Genomic DNA, 17,933 nt, shown 5'->3' on the forward strand with positions numbered 1-17,933 from the left:
TGCCCCCATTGGCTAAGAGCTTATTCTTTATAGACAAGAAAATTTAGATGTGTGAAAACCAAATGATTATGAAACAACTTCTATTACTAGTTCTATAGCTCTTATTGCTTAACAACTTCTCTTTGGATATGTGTGGCTCTACCTTGCCTAAACTTTGGGATGTGACTTATCTCTATCCATATTTTTTCTATAATAATATGTAATTAAAAAAATTAATATAAAAATATATTTCATAAAAAAAACAAATTAACTACTTAAAAAAGAAAGTCCGATACTACTAAATATCAAATCAACAACTTAAAATTATGTGTCACCTAATTAGATTCCATTTTATTCTCCCAATACCTTCTCGTAAGATTGAATATAAGTAATTTGAACCTTTAGATCTTTAAAAGATTTTGCATCATCTCCAAAATAAACAAATAGACATGCATTTGATATTCCATCTCAAAGGGATAAGTAAAAAGATTTTGAAAGTGATGTGGGAAAGCAATGCAAGACAATGAAGATCCGAGATGAAGTTAAGAAATGAGTTTGACAAAAATATTTTGAAACTACATTCGAAGAAATAAAAAGTCCACAATTTACCAAATATATTTGTACACCTAAATACTACAATTTTAACTTTGAGCTTAAGGTGTGCGCGGACCAGGTGACCCCAGTGACTGAAAATATCGTGCTCAAAGACAAAGAAGGCTATGGGTGAGATATATTCACATAAAACAAGAAAACAGCATAAAAACATTATAAACGTTAAGCATATGAGTTTTTACCTGAGCAGACCCAGACCAACCAAAAATCCCCTTCTAGATATTCATGAAGCTGCATTACAGAAATAAAGAAAGGAAAAAAAATTAAATAGTAGCAGTGTACCCATCTTCAATATCTTCTGTTCAAATATCTGCGCTTATAAAGTTTATTGAAGTTCTGTTTCATCTATCTGCACAGATTATTCTGGTAAACTCGATTAATTGTTCTTCTTTTATTGTCTGGTGACCTCCTGATTATTCTCGTTAGTACTACTTTCAATGGCTGCGTGCCTTAAACTGAAGTTATACTCACATTCTGCTAACAGTAAATCGCAGCAAAGAATACCCATTGAAAACAGTGTGTTCCGACTTGTCATTATTGCCCAGTCCTCGTCTTCTTCATCTTCATCATCGTCTTTCAGTAATGGGAAACGAAACAAAAAACCCTTTTTAGAGGCGGGGCTTTCGAAACCCTCTATCACCGAGAAAGAAATCCTGGCACTCACAAAAGAGAAGGAAACTGCATTTGCAGATTTCTTGAAGCTGAAGGAAGATGAATTAAGTGATGATGGTATCAGTCAAATTGTGGATGCTGCCACTGATCTGAAGAAGAAAGTGAAATTGATGATTAAGAGAGGAGGGTTTTGGAAGAAAATTGGTTCTCCGTCGAGGAAAATCTTTGGTATTGTGGTGCTCAACATTCTCACTGTTATTTATGGTAAGTAGAACAGACCTCTGGTTTCAACCCTAGAAAAAGGGTTAGATTATATTTAAGTTTGTATTATACAATTCTTTTATAGCTGCTATAGATCTATTTTTTAATTTTTCTGTTTAGTATTTGTTTTGGACACGGGGGCGTTTATTTTCCTAGGAGTTATGAATTTGCAATTTTTCTATTGATTCTCTCTCATTTTCTTTACCTGGGGAGGGGTACGGACCCACTATTGTATGAGCTACGAACCCGCAATTTTTACATTAATTCTCCCTATTTTGAATCTCGGAGGGAGACAATCCCAGTATTATAAATTACAACCATATAATGCTACCATATGCTACAACTGGATAGTACACACTGTAACTAGTGCTCCCTCCATTTTACAACTTGTACTATTTTGAACGATGGGCTGCTGCATGTTGTAATAAGCTTTTTCTCCATCTTTCGAACAGTCGGGGTGGAAGGGTACCCCGTACCTGCAGGGTGTGAATCTATTATCTCTCTCACACTGGGCCAGTATTACCACTGCACCCCAGGCCTGAATCCTCTGCTTTGTAAATTTTAGTCGTGTTTATGTCCAAAATTTTTATTTTTATTTTCTAACATAACTGAAGAATACATTATCCGCATTGCTTGCTTAAATAAGTTTTTAAAGAATTTTATCATGAGGATGAATTATTGATTTGAAAAGCGGATTGAAGCTTCTTTTGAAAAAAAGACCTGATACCAATTTGGAGTAGAGATTAATAATTCTATCAACACCTTATTATAGTATTAAATAAATACAACTTGGAATTAATTATTTAAGGGAATCATTATTTATTTGTTGATAAAATCACTAATCTTTTCCCCCATGGTAATCAGGGTTGCCCATATGAGGTAGAATTTGGTATCAGTTATTGGAGGGAATCATTAATTATTTTTTGACAGAATCGTTGATATCTTCTCTGCATGGTTATCAGGGTTACCTATAGGAGGAACCTCAATCTACTTTTGAAACAATTATTAATTGTGATGATGAATGACTGGTTTGGAATATTGATTCTTTTCTTTCTTTTTTTTAATATTGCTAATCGTTTACAAATATTCTGTTCATACAAGCATCAACATGAGATCAATACAAGTTCTTCCGATTACAACCATGAGACTTATCTAACAACTTGTAATCTAAAGCAAGGAAGACGATAACAGATATAAGCATTAATCGAAAGGTAATTGCCTCTAAGTTCTTACATTTAATTTGAGTTGAAAAAGAAAACTGATAGCTAACTGACTAACTTACTAACAAATTTTCATCAGAAAGAGAAACTAACCATTAATTGAATGAGTTATTGCATTTGCTAACTGACTAACTTACTAACAAATTTTCATCAGAAAGAGAAACTAACTATTAATTGAATTAGTTATTCCAAATGCAATAGAAAAGAGGAGAGTTTAGAGATTACATTACAACAAGCTTCCTGCTGATAACAGATACAAGTCTTGGCATAACATTGGAGAGGGAGAGCATCATCAAGGGCTTTTCCTCTCAACCCTAGACTTAAAAGTCTCCCGTCCCTCGTCCTTCTGGAAGGGCCTGACCCTTCACGAGGGTAGTAGACTAAGGGAAGATCAATTACCAATTTAGCCATTTGTGCCTGGTGTTTAGATTCTACACAGACTAGCTGGTCACACTATAGGTACCCCCTAACTAGCATGACCTTCTGGTTAGTAGTGTATTTGATTCATGTGAATTGGCGGTCGCATGCCAACTGCAGCGCCACCTTGGCCAAAGATTCTTAATACAAGTATGATGATGTGCTGTCAGTATTCACCACCCCCACTCAGCTTAACAGATTGGAATACCACTGACTCTAAAGCAGGGGTCTCATGAGGGGGGCTTAAGCTCTATTTTTAAGGAAGAGGCGGTCCCATGAATAATTTTTTTTTGTGCTACAGGATTATTTGGAATCTTCCAAAAAAATAGAAGCCCCTACTTTTTAGGCATGCAAATTTGAGTGAGTGTAAAAGGGGTGGGGCTAGAAATTGCTCCACCAGCTTAGGGATGTTATCTGCCACTCGTGAAGGATCTAAATTTAATTTCTATAAAAAATTGTTTTGGAGGGAAATGAATAAGAAAATGGATTATTTTTATTTGTTTTTATTATGCACATAGTATAAAAGATATTCATGAGACCACCAGCTTCCTTAAATTTCGGAGCTTAAATTTTTAAGCTAGATTACACTACAAAATTCATGGGACCACCAGCTTTAAAATTTTCCTAAAAAATCTCAACAGCTCCTGCTCTATTTTTTAAGAAGCCCCTCCATGAGACCCTAGTCTAGTTCATTAAATAATATGGTTCAACTGACCAAGGAAAAACCCACTGGTTCAACATTCACAAGACAACTGACAAAACAGTTATTAATGACCTTCAAGGTACTTTGACTTATCAACCAGCTTACTGTTGGCTACAGAGTATAACTTAAACCTCTGTCACAGATCAGACTATACAAACGGACATGGATTATCAATTCAATTTGACAGGACGTAGAGGATTCAGAAAAAACATAAGATATATTAACATCGCTCCTCTGCTTTACTTTCTTTACACAATGAACATAGAGCTGACATTTGAAACAAAAGAATCATTTCACCTACTTAACGATTTCTTATTTAAGGTGAAATGATTCCTTTTGTTTCAAATGTCAGCTCTATGTTCATTGTGTAAAGAAAGTAAAGCAGAGGAGCGATGTTAATATATCTTATGTTTTTTCTGAATCCTCTACGTCCTGTCAAATTGAATTGATAATCCATGTCCGTTTGTATAGTCTGATCTGTGACAGAGGTTTAAGTTATACTCTGTAGCCAACAGTAAGCTGGTTGATAAGTCAAAGTACCTTGAAAACGTCGCTCCTCTGCTTTTCTTCCTTAGAACGATAATTACTTCCATCCAAAAAATGTTAACCCTTCACTAGCCTTCGCAAGAGTTATAAATAGAGATTGTATTAATGAAGATGTGATGTCCCCTTCTAGTTGACATCTGTTAGCTGAGTAGAGGGTCCTCCAGAGTTTGATTGACCATCTTCAGAGCAAGCACTCCAGGTCTGGTTTTCGTTTGAGGTCTCCAGGACTCCGTTTGAGATACTTTCTATTTTTAGCCGTCCTGCTATTTTTAGCCAGTAGGCTGGGCAAGGACAGATTGTGGTTTGGCAGTCTCCAGTTCAGACGACAGGCATTTCTGATGGATACTTAGGGAGATATTAATATTTGATTATTTGTAATTAAATATTAAATGGCAAACTTTAATGTTTTAATGTTTTAAAAGTCACTTTAAGTTATAACTTAAGTGAGGGTCTATTTCTCATCAGATGGGGCCAGTTTTGTATTAAATGGAGAACAATTATTTTATTTTGACTTTTGAAGTGTCAAAATAAAATAATTAAAGTTAAAAACATTTTGCAAGCCAAATCACACTTTCTTGGAAATCGCGCCAACCCTAAAAGGAGAGGATCAAAGGAGATTTTAGGTCTTCTTTCTTGGATGCTGAGTTTTGATATTTTGTTTTGGAGCTCTGAGAGGAGTTTTTGGCCAAGGGTTTCAGCAGAAGATTCTTCTGCAGTGATCATAGGTATCGGTACAGGAAAACGTGGGATTCTTGTGCAGCAGCATCAGAGGTTGTGAAATATCAGTTGATCTTGCTCTTCCAGTTGGTTTCATTCAGGGACCAAGGTTGTGCGTATTAGACAGAGAGGCATTGTTATTTATCAGTGTGTTGTTGCAGCAGCAGACAGGGAAAACCAAGGCGCCCACAGGAGGGATTCATTGTGGCTGTACGGCTGCCTGGGAAATGGCGCCAATCTCCTAAGGGCTGCGATTTTTGCATGTGGAGCAATCTAAATCAATAAATAAAAATAAGGAGGTATTTATCTTTTATGGTTTGTTATGTATTCAGGGTAAATGAAGGTTGAACAAATGTAACAAGGGTTTGATCAGTTAATCTCTGAATAAGAAGTTATTTCCAGTGCTTTCCTATGATTGCTTTTTGATCTTGTAATGGTTAAAATATACTTGCTGCTTTAAAAGAATGCGTAGAACAAACAAAAAAAAACGCAACACGCAACAGGTTCAACTAAACTACAGTGTCAAAGTTGAGGGCCTCTTGAGGTTCTTACAGAAGATTATCACTCTAAGAAGAGGGAGCTCGAATCCAAGAAACTGAAAACATGACAGTTCACTCACTCAGGTGGTGGCATTAACATCTGCTAAGGTAAGGAACCCCGCCCCCATTCGATAGCAAACTTTTAAATAATAACTTCCAACTTACTAGTCGAAAGATAGTTAAAGTAGGAAGAATCTTATGAAAGCATTAACCAAATATAATTACGTTCACCAAAGTTATTACTATATCAATAACACATTTCAATGTATATACGTATTTATATATGTACATCCTATCTATGTACATGCATAGATACGTATATGGATATAAAGATGTATTTATTAAATAAAAAGCACATCAATGGTTAGGAGCCTATACATACATACATATGTATATTTAATTAATTTATGAAATAATTTAATAAAGAAAGAAATAATGATTACATAACAAAGGTATAAAGCCCACTCAAACAATACCCTAGACAACAAAGTTACATTGACCAACAACTGCTAGATAAAGGTGGGAGGATCAATCCTAAACTAAGGCGGCGACCAACTAGAAACACAACTTATCTCCCGGCTCAGGGTTCAATGGGAATTGACCTTTTCCAAAGTCTGCAATCCTCTCCTTGATGATACTATCCCTCCCTCCTGAGGGTGTCGTGTATCTTGCATCCACTTGCTTACATGAAAATCAGTCAGTCAAATCTTAACTGTTATAACTAAATACATAAAATAACAATATCAAAATAACTTCCTCTGTCAATTTCTAATCCTTTAGAGTTTTCGTCCACATGTGAATACAAATATAATATCATTGATTAACTAATCACAAAAGCATAGTAAGCATAATTCCAGTGTTAGAAAAGAGGGATGTAACAACTAATATCAGCTCCTTTCATGCGACCACACTAGAAACCAGTTATGGAAGACCAACAGTCACGACTTAGAAATCCACTTTTTAGAAACCACCTCCACATTAAAAGCCAACTATGAAAGACCTAGAGTCACAACTTAGAACTCCATATTAGATGTCCCATTGGGATTTGAACTAGGATCTCCACATTAAGAACTCAATGCTTTAACCAAAGCTCAATCCTTTGGACAAATATTGACTCTTTACAAACTTTTGTATGTAATTGTTTCAGAGTAGATGTTTTTTTCTTATTATAATTTTTTGCTTTTTAGTTTTATAAATGTGGCTATGGGTTGCTTTTAGTGAAGTGCTAGATAATCTTGGAATGCATTCATAAGAACTGTAAATATGGGTCATTTTAGAACTCTCTTTATTTTAATGTTCCATTGGGAATTGTACTGCTAGAATGCAGTCCATAATCTCATGATCCATTGGGAGGCCTTTCCATTTCAGTTATTTTATGTTAAACTATTATTGTAAAATTATGGAGGTTATGCTAGAATTCACTCCATAATCTTTTGTTAAAATGGCAAGCCTCTCCACATTCATCCTAGATTTCTATTCAAATTTTTTTGTTATGGATGTGCTTCAAAACTTGAAATGTTCTTCCTTCTAGTTTGGATAATTTATACAATAATATGGAATTTGTGTTGTATTGTTTTTCTAAAACAAATTTTCAAACCAACACATGAACGATTTGGAAACAATTCATTCCATTCACAAATCGATACTAAGCTAGAAGGATAGCCATAATTGTTTAACAATATGAAGCTAGCAGAAATATTTATATTGAATTTGACCGTTATTGCAGATTCTACTCAGCCAACTTGCATTGATAATTCAGAAAATAAAAAAAAGCAGTCATAGCCGTGCTGCATATGAAGGATTATATTGAAGAGACTAGTATGCAAAACATCGAGTTTTCCTATTTCAGTGAAGAGTAACTTATTGGTGGATCAGTGCTCAACTACACCTAGTGAAACGGAAGACATGACTATGTGGCTTATGTTAGTGTTGATGGGAATTTGATGGATGGCAAGGTTGTACTAAACTAGACATTGCCCAAATAGGGGGGAGGGGAGTTTTGAGCCATTTTATAAGCAATCCTATAAAAGATCATTGTGATAGTTAAGAGGGTCTTCAATTATATGTAGGGTACTTCGAAGTACTCTATTTATTACCATGGTAATTCTATGGAGGACCAACACTCAATGGATATTAATGGATTCAAAAGGGGTAGGAGATGTTGAGTCGACTGTGGAAGATCCACAAATGAAGATGTTTTTAGTTTTATTTGCTGATTCTACGAATTGAATCAGTAACCAACATGTTTCAGTGCTATGTCCTCTATAGAGGTTGAGTACATGGTAAGGAGGTCATTTGATTTGAGAAACGGTGTTCAAATGTGGGGCTGAGTTAGGGAGTGATTAGAGTTCTTTGTGACGGTTAAAGAGCCTAACTTTTCATTCAAGGATGACGCACATAGATGTCTTGTACCATGTTGTTTAGAGACATGGTAGTAGATGGGAGGGTGATGTGGGAGAAAGTTGACACTTTGCAAATGTTTCAAATGCCTTGATGAAGTTGGCGAGCACAAAGAAATTCAGGGGGTGCAGTGAGACTATGGGCCTTATGACCCCTTTAATTAATTTTCAGTGTTGGGAGTTCCCCTTTTGCTTTATACTAAGTATTCAACAAGTGGGTATTGTGGAAAAGGTATGTCAACTAATTAAAATTCAGTGTTGGGAGTTCCCCTTTTGCTCTTTACAAAGTATTCAATATTCAACAAGTGGGATTGTGGGAAAAGGTATGCCAACCATGCATCCTAATGTTCATATTTATTTATATTTTGTCCTCACATGGGAAGGCATCCCACTTTGAGGTGGCAATCTTTGCTATGTGCTGGATATTTTGTCATGTGTGTAAGTTGTAAGAGAATCTTATGCCATTCTAAGATGGCAATTACGTATGATAGATTCTATGACATGTAAGAGCATGCCAAAGGTGGGTTACTAGAGTCCTGATCAGTATTATGATACCCCATGAGATTCTATGACATGTAAGAGCATGCCAAAGGTGGGTTACTAGAGTCCTGATCAGTATTATGATACCCCATGATGAATGTTTTAAGGATTTTTTGAATACGTCAAAATGGAGCGCCTGAATTGAGGAGTTACATATCATAGATTCTATGACCTGTAAGAGCATATTTTATTTTTATCATGGAAGACCGTCATTTACTTGGGTGTTGGAATTCAGGCCAATTATGGCACCATTTTTAGTTTGTAGTTTTGGCACATGGTTTTGGAAAATCACATTTGGTTTGTGTTTTGATATTTTCCCATTTATTGAATGTTAGAGTTGGACGTTTCATAGTAATTTTTTTAGGTATTGTTATGCTATCAGAATTGTATCTACATGTTAGCTACATGTTAGGATGTTTCATGTTGATTATCGAATAATACATTGAATTGCTTTAGAGTGGGGGGTTTCTCCGGAAAGGGTTTTTCCTACCTAAATCACTGACTTATGGTATGATCACTTTTGTATAAATTTTTCTCATGACTATATGATGAAATTTATTTACTGCATATTCCTCTCATAGATTAGTTAGGAAGTGTGTTCGGCACTTTTGCTTCCCTTCATATTCCAACTACAATTGCATGGTTTGATAGTTTATGTTGGCAGTGTTGTAGCTCATGGAGATTCTTTTTCTCTAGTCGCTTCATGACATCTTGATTTGGACTTGCAGCCTTGTGTTTTCCCATTTCAATTTAATGCATTACCCTTTAGTTTTCTAGACATTTAGAAATAGGTTTCTGGTTTGATAAAAAAACCCCAGATTGCAGTCTAGTCTATTTTGGGTAGTCAGTGTGTGGACTTTCGGCCCTAGATTCTGTTGGGTATGTCCATGGAGGTACTCTAGTGAGTTTGGGCTCCAAATGTTGTTCATAGAGCAAACCCTCTGCAAATCACAACCTTCTTATTTATTTTTACTTTATTTAATATTTTAAAACTATTTGGCCTTTACTTTTCACTCTATTTTTTTTTTTGTCATTACATTTTACAGAAAGCACAAATAAAACACCCCACCACCTCCCTGCTACAAATGCTATTTCTTTGCTAATGTGGGGTTCTTGTACAAAGAGTGTAGTTACAGTTAGAAAGACAATAAGAATGTGATAGTAAGGCCATCATTCCTTGAGGCTTCTCTTTCTACTGCTCCATCCAATGATGACTTAAAGTATGTGTGCATAAAAATAGTGGTGTTTTGGTGGTATTGCTATTAATGTTGGTTCTGCTTCTGTTAAGTTTGATTCTTTAAATGCTGCTCTTTCACCTTTTTCTTTTCCTTTTTAGATTCTGGGGATTTGCACCAGTGTTCCACAGAAACGCGTTCCCCCAGGTCCAAGTCCCCCATCCCCGAAGCCCATCCCCGCGTCCCCCCATCTCCCCATCCCCAACGACCGTGGAACACTGATTTGCACAGCTGTTAGGGGGTTTTATGGCTTGTCTTCTTATGGCAAATCTTGGAGTATTACCTGCTGCATTTCTCTCTAAAAACCAACAATTAGTGGCTTCACATTAGTAAAAACAACGGATTACTTTTTAGCTCTTTAAAGAGACCAACATATTTATATCATGAGTATTATTTTTTATACCTTTGTGTGTCACTAGGTTTATCCTAGATGCCCTTGTCTGAGATCCACACAAAGAGAATTACAGCTTTTAATATTGAGGTACATATGATCATATAAATTTTCTTTGGTTATTTTATTTATTATATGTATGTTATGTGGTTATCTGAACTTAATTCCTGTTTTTTAGCTAAAATATGTATATGTTGATAATTTTTATATATTTTTTTGTACAAACATACCTGACACCAAATTTTATGTTTTTGCCGTTACTGGCATACCTGAATCCTTGAACCTGACCCAAATTGGAAATGGTAAATTAGATTTAGAACAGACCTGTATTTGTGTTGTATGTGTTTACATAAGGGGCATGTTACTTTTCTCAAGCATATTTTGGAGGCATTTTGTATTTCGCATATAGATTCTTCATTGTCTCAAGAGGTGGGCTGTTTGACTGCAAATAATTCAAATCTGCTTTAATAAACAGCCTGGGCAGGCAACTTTACGGTTTTCAGCATTTTATGTCGAAAATGATTTTTCCTGCTTTTAAAACCTGTTTTCTGGAAAACAAAGAAAACATTTAATTATTAGTTGCTAGAAAAGAAAACTAATCACTGTTTTGGTTGATGTCGGTTCAATAGTTGAGTTACATTCAACCTATTTAGGTTTTTTAAATTTGTTTATATTCAAGTTCTGAAGGACATCATACAATGTTGGAACTTCTGTTTCCTGTCCTTAATTTCTCTTATTTTCTTTCATTAAGATGCCAAGTGCAAAAATAAATTGCTTTTAGTGGTTGATTAAGATGGTCCCCTGGAAACAATATGAGCAACAGCTGAGTTCAAGATTTTTTCTCTCATCTTTGCTTTTCAGATATGTTTAGAAGCTTATCTCATTCAAGCTCCTTTTTCTCTCTTCTTTGTTTTTCAGATATGTTTAGAAGCCTATCTCATTCAAGCTCCTTTTTGTCTCTACTTTGCTTTTCAGATATGTTTAGAAGCCTATCTCATTCAAGATCCTGGCAGGTTGAATAGGATAGACATAGTTGCAGGATTTTTTAAAAATCACTATCTATTCTGATTGCTGTTCGGACCTGACTGAATTTTTTGTTCAAAACATCATGGCTTTTTGCAATTAATTGGTCAAACTGATTTTTGACAAAAAAAATATATTATACATCCCTGGGTCTTTTTTTCTAATTTAACTGAAAAGGTCTTTATCTTTTGGCTTGCCAAGTTATACCCAAGAAAGATTTTTGCTACCATGGGCGAAAACATCCGTTTCCTTGTAATTGACATTTTTGTGAGCAGTATTTTAGATTATCTTCTGAAAAGAAAGAAAAAACTATATGAATGTTTACAACTAACCAAAATTGGTTGATGGGAGTAAAAATTACATCCTGGCATTAACAAGAGTCAAATTGAGCTTCAACATATAAAATAAAATAAGAGGCTGAAGGCTAAGTACAACAACAAAAATTTTGACTAATGGGGCAAGATTTTTACAAATAACTATGCAAGGAAGGTCTGTCACAGATAAACCTAGTAAAGACAATGACCGGAGGCAAAAGATTGTCTAAAAACATGCTAACGTTAGTCACGACTCACAACATACAACACGCCTATATTTAGGCCAATCTAATTTAGCACTTATATTAGAGGCAAAAGTTAATCCTCCTAGATTTAGTCTGACCTGATTTAATACTTGTATTAGAGGCAGAAGTTAATCCTTTTATATTTGGGCTAGCCTAATTCAACACTCGTTCAGTGGCTTCAAAATCTTTGATTTTGCACAATTATGATTTGAATGATTCAGGATCTACGACTGTAATATTCTTTCTTCTTAAGTGAATATTACCTTTTATGATATGTGACAGAGATTAGATATTAGAAGATAAGCAAATTGATGATTACGTATTTTCAGGTTTACATATTCGTAAGCGCATCTTCTGATTTTGTTTTTGTTACTGTCTCATTCTACAGCTAGCAATATTCCCGTCATAAAAGAAGTAGAAGCTGTTGTAGATCCTTCATTATTTTCTGTGGCTCGATTTACAGTTGCAACAGTTCCGTTTATACCATTCATGTTCCAAACACGGAGGGATGTTGGAATCCAAATGGCAGGACTTGAATTAGGACTCTGGGTCAGTGGAGGTTATCTTTTGCAGGGTATTGGACTTCTTACTTCAGATGCAGGCCGTTCTTCATTTATTGCAGCATTAACAGTAAGGTCTTCAAGCCTTACTTTTGGCTGCAGAATTGTCATAATTTTAATCATATGAAAATATTAATGGTACTGTTAATATTGCGAATTGGTTCTTATCTCATTTTCTAATTTTAGTATGAAATTATAATGGATGCTTGTGCCAAGATATTAGCAGCTCCATTGGAGCAGAAATTTTTTCACAACATCCTAAAGAGTTTAGCATTGTGAACAGGTAATAGTTGTGCCTTTGCTAGATGGTCTTTTTGGAGCAAGGATACCAAAGATTACATGGTTTGGGGCAACAGTGGCCCTTCTTGGAATTGCCCTCCTCGAATCAAGTGGATCTCCCATTACTGTAAGCTTGACATATGGTTAACTTGGATAATGGTAGAAAACAGTGAACAAACAATATGAGTCGGTTAAATTGTTATTATATTGATTGATTCATATATTGCTGCACTCATCTAGAAAATAATGCAGCTATGGTGCTGAGTCCCATGTTTTTCTTCACTTACAGATCGGGGATTTTTGGAATCTTTTGAGTGCCATATTTTTTGGTATCCATATGCTTCGGACTGAACATTTTTCTAGAAATACAAGGACAGACAAATACCTAGGACTTCTTGGATATGAGGTTTGTTCTTTTCTCAGTATTTTAGAACATGCTGTAATTTTGAAAATACAAAAAACATATTTAGTTAGTATACTCTTAAATCAGGCTTGATGTAACAGATTTGAGGCTGAAAATAACTTTACTGGGCAGATTTCTGTGATAGCATTTGTCTCAGCCATCTGGTACTGGTGGGCCAATGACATGCTGAGTTTTAATTTTATGCATTTGGAGGATGTAAATTGGATGGACTCGTTGCAAAACTTGGTTACTCTTCCTTGGCTGCCAATAATCTATACAGGATTTTTCTCAACTGGATTTTGTTTATGGGCAGAGGCAAGCGACTGAATTGCCATTACTCACAGAATTTGCTACATATCTCCTCTTAGTTTACATGCTAACGGTGGATAACTATTTCTGCAGCTAGCAGCAATGCGGGATGTTTCAGCAACAGACACAGCCATAATTTATGGTCTAGAGCCCCTTTGGGGTGCCGCTTTTGCATGGATTCTACTTGGTGAAAGGTGGGGCCCAACAGGCTGGCTGGGAGCTGTTTTAATTCTAGGTGAGTACAACATCCAAAAAGACCCTTTCCAGCCTACATTTTAATTTGTAATGAACCATATTCCGTGCCTTATGGCTCAATCTTAAGCCAGATGTGCAACTCTTAAGGCCATCCATATTTCAAATCCATAGTTTTTTGCACCACAACAAGAGGGAGTGTGAGTTTAGATACCACTAACTAATATGATATCACTCTTTTATTCAGGTGGAAGCTTCACAGTTCAGTTATTTGGGTCATCTCCAATGAAACCATCAACGCTATCATCTAAAAGCCCATCAGAATTAAAGGACAGGGATATTGAATGAAACGACACATAAGCTGAACTCTGATATTACACAAAGGACTAGAACAAACAATTCAAAGAGATAAAATAGCACGACACTTGCATGAGCAGAAAAGATGATCCTTTAAATTAGCATGTGATTTTTGCTGATTGGAGATGGGCAAGCAACATTTGAGATTGGATCTTTTTACCAAATGGATTGAAAAAAAGAAATTGTATTATTTGTAAAATTGGAATTGGTGATTTCAGCTATTGTACTGCAGTCTGATCCTTTGTGCGAGTAAGCACTATGTTGTATGATCTTGCATGTAACCTTTGAGGCACTTGCATGTGCCAATAAACCAAAAAAATACAGATATTCCATCATCCTGCAGATTTGTCGACTTGCATTTATAGTTTAGCAGTTTCCCAATGTTCTGGGAAAAGTGGATCAAGAAAAGCAATTTGGGAATGCTCCTCTAAAACAAAATAACAAAGGAATGTGGCTGGGGTTCCTTGGAAAAGCAGCAACAGAAGAGCAGAGTACTTCCATAGCAAGGAAGGCTCATTGATGTATAAAAGGTCCTTCATGTACTATTATTGGGCAACGGGACATGACTTCTCTAAAATAAAACATCAATTGTTGTGCACCCATTCTTAGCATGGATTGCTTTTCCTATTTCATATTGCAAATGTTTGTATTTGTAGTGTAGTTATTAAACTTTACTTTGGTGTCATTGGTTTTAATATGTCGGGTCAAACTTGAACAGTCATAAAAGGACGAGAATTATTGATGACAACATAACAAGATGGAAGATTGGAAGTTAATGGGCTAAATGATACAAGATCCAACAAACACAACAAATATTACCTTACCCAAGATCTTAAGTGTTCAAGCTAGCTTTTAATCCAAGAACTCATTAACAAAATATCAAATAGAAACCAAACACGGCAACAATCTATTTGGAGTAACTTGGTTGTAACCAAATAAGTTGTGTCTTGACTTGTTTACATGCTATATATGATACCTTAGATAAAATGAATTAATAATAAAGATAACAATGCATATCAGATATAGGTGTACAATGATTGTACTTGTACATGAAATTATTACAAAGAAGACTAGAGATGATTAGCGAAGGTTCGGAGTTGATCCCACTAGATCATACTATTTCAATTGACAATACACATATATGAAGGATCCAACAATTGTCAAAAGGAATACAACCATCAACTAGTCGATGCTTATAACTACCCAATGTCGACAAACAATTAACACATAGAAAATACACTGCATCGTACTATGAAAGAAGGATGTTGTGAAGTGGTGAAGACAAACACTTGATGCTAGATGATGCACTATAGTGGTTGTAGGATGTTATGACCCCCATGTTGTACACTGTGTCAAGCAAAGCGATGAGTGAGGTGTATGACCTAATGTCGTACAAGGTAAATTATGTGTTGGCATGCTATGTCCAAACCTTGTATGAAACACATGATGGTTGGTTCCTTTGTTGATGTGCCATTTGTGAGGGTCATCATATAATGTGGGATAGTGGTGGGCATGCAACAAAAACAATGAGGGGAGGAGGTCATATGATGAGAATGAATGGAGTCCGTTGTATGTTTTGATGGATTAAGCAACCTCAGAAGGTCGTATATTGGGGATGACTCAAGCAAGCGGTATGATGTTGAGAAGAATAGGTCATACAATGAACAAGGACCAAGGTTGTAAATTGGGAATAATAGAAGCCAGTCATATGATGCTGAAAAATATAGTTTGTACAGGGACCAAGGTCGTACATTGTGTTCGAACCTACAAAATAAATCAGTCTTCCAAAAAATATGATATCCCTAATTATTTTCCCACTGTTGTCCACACAACTAAATCTTATAATTTATGTTGTAAAAGATGAGTTCCTTGTCTGACATAAATTCAATGTGTTTTCTAGCGTAAAAACTTAAAAACCTTGATCGTAAGTCATGAGTAATATTACACCTTTTTTTTTCTTCTGAAATCCTATAATAGTCCCACATCCTGCATGGTTCCCCTAAGACACTTAAACATCTAGTTCATCATCTTGATTGAACCACTCTAAAGTGAAATTCTCAGTTATCTCCATTTCCTGAGATCATTTCTCTATTGCATTAAGCACTCAACGAAACAGTGGCAAAGGAAACTCAGATTCTACAGTTAGCGCTATTTCGTAAGACCAAAGTGAGCACTCAGAGATAATGAAAAGGAACATAGAGCATATTGGATATTGCTATTTCGCCAAAACTAAATCTCATTAAATTAAGCATCGCGCGAAACAACGAAGAAAGGCTTACGAGGATTTCACTATTTCGTGGGACTCATACCCCATCCTATTAATTATCCGCAAAACAACAATTAAGGTTGAACAGTATGTTATGACATAGTCATTTCGCGGGTCCCACAACCTATCATATTTGGCAAAGCTGGGAAATAGCGACAAGAAAGACAAGCTTATTAAGTGTCATCGTCATTTCCCCAGAAAATGACACTAAGGATTCTAGAAGGGCATGATGGTCAAAAGTGGTTCACCATTTCGCGGGAGGCTGAGATAAAAGAAAAAGGGATGTAGCAATATAGCGATAAGTGTCATCGCTATTTCGCAGCGATAAAGTAGGATTTATAAAACATGTTTGCGATACAACGAAAAGGATTGCCAAGGCAAATTGAAACATGACATCAACATTATTTTGAAAAGGGTGATAGCGCTGTTAATGGCACGCACAAATTTAATACAGAAAAGACCTCGAAGGTCACCATTAGTAGTCGATTTCTAGCTCATTTTCTTTATTCCAAGCTGGAGAATTGTGTGAGTTGGGCTCTACAACAAAAAGAACTAAGCATAAACTGTGAGTGATAATTACAAGTAAGTACCCTGTTCTTCCTCAAGCTGCCATATTTGAAGAAGAATTTGAATTTTTCGGTTAAAAACATAGAAGCCAAAATGTCTAAGAGGAAAGAAGAAACTGGGGAAGGGGAGAGCCCTAAAAGGGAAGAGGGTTCTGTTGGAGCTCAAAATTGTTGGTTGCTAAATCCTAAAGGTATGCCAAGCCTTATACTCAGGTTCAACATTCAACTGTGGTCAACTGACGGGACACATCAATGTGATTGTGATTCCCTACTCTTCAGGCTCTGCTAAACCTAGGTGGGTATACCTTATTACCAAGTATATTTATCCTACGATACTTAAGCAGATTTATAATTACAAAATTGTCTTTAGGTCAAAATCAATTTGGCATAGAGATTTGATATGACCTGATATTTTTTCCCCTACTTCTACTTCTATGAAACTGAAAATGAAATTTTATTAACTGAAATTTTGAGATTATAAAAGTATGATTCTGACCAATGCCTTCTTCACCTATTGGGCTCAGAGTCTTATGAGTTTCTTTCCCTATATTCTCCTTGTTAGACAATTTTGAAAAAATACCATCTATTGTTAATCCTTCCACACTTAGTGATTAAATTTCATCATGACAATTACTATATAGTCAATTTTAATCTTTCCTAGAAAGAGGCTTACACAGTAATCAATTCAAGAATATAATTTATCTTGTTCATTCCACACAACAATGTAGTAGACTAAAAATAAAATAAAAAACCATAGTATGTAGAAAGAGCTTAAACAACCTTTAATTTCTTAGCATCAAAATAACAAGCTCGAATTGAAAAGTACCCACAATAATCTTTAACACAAGCTAGGTGTAATATCAAAAATATTATCGTTTGTAATTAATGTGACAAATGATGCTTTTCCTCCATGTCATCGTAGGTCAAGATCCGCCATCTTGTCCTTTTGTCCACTTAGGCCATCATTGTCAGCTCTAGCCGAAGCATTACCAACTCTATCAATTTGTCACCTTCGAGGACGAAGGTGCAGCGCGAAGACGTCTATGTGGCGCGCTAGCATCCCGCAAATTTGACAATCCACAGGTGGTCGTTCGAGTGTTCCACATGTGCTCGAAAGGAATCGTAATGCCTTTGTACATGCCTACCGACGTCTGAATTCCTTCTTGGGTCTATATCTCTCACTTGGGAAGCATTTGGAAGGATCTTTTGGCAATTTGGTAACTAGTTTTTGTAGGTTGAGCTCTTGGA

General features: G+C 35.7%; 1 protein-coding gene across 2 annotated transcripts; it reads left to right on the forward strand.

Annotated features, from left to right (window-relative positions):
- The first annotated feature begins 611 nt into the window (after nt 1-611).
- Nucleotides 612-14,453, forward strand: LOC131028868 (uncharacterized). 2 transcript variants are annotated; one of them, XM_057959235.2, is made up of 8 exons: nt 619-957; nt 1,076-1,467; nt 12,142-12,383; nt 12,597-12,719; nt 12,882-12,998; nt 13,128-13,310; nt 13,398-13,539; nt 13,744-14,453. In XM_057959235.2, exons 2-8 carry the CDS (start codon nt 1,374-1,376, stop codon nt 13,842-13,844), a joined length of 1,002 nt encoding a protein of 333 aa, XP_057815218.1. In that variant the 5' UTR covers nt 619-957; nt 1,076-1,373; the 3' UTR covers nt 13,845-14,453. The 2 variants fall into 2 exon arrangements, with proteins under 2 accessions (XP_057815217.1, XP_057815218.1); XM_057959234.2 differs by having other exon boundaries at nt 612-1,467.
- Nucleotides 14,454-17,933: the final 3,480 nt, after the last annotated feature.

The sequence above is a fragment of the Cryptomeria japonica genome, chromosome 8 (assembly GCF_030272615.1).
Source record: "Cryptomeria japonica chromosome 8, Sugi_1.0, whole genome shotgun sequence".
NCBI classification, from domain to species: domain Eukaryota; kingdom Viridiplantae; phylum Streptophyta; class Pinopsida; order Cupressales; family Cupressaceae; genus Cryptomeria; species Cryptomeria japonica.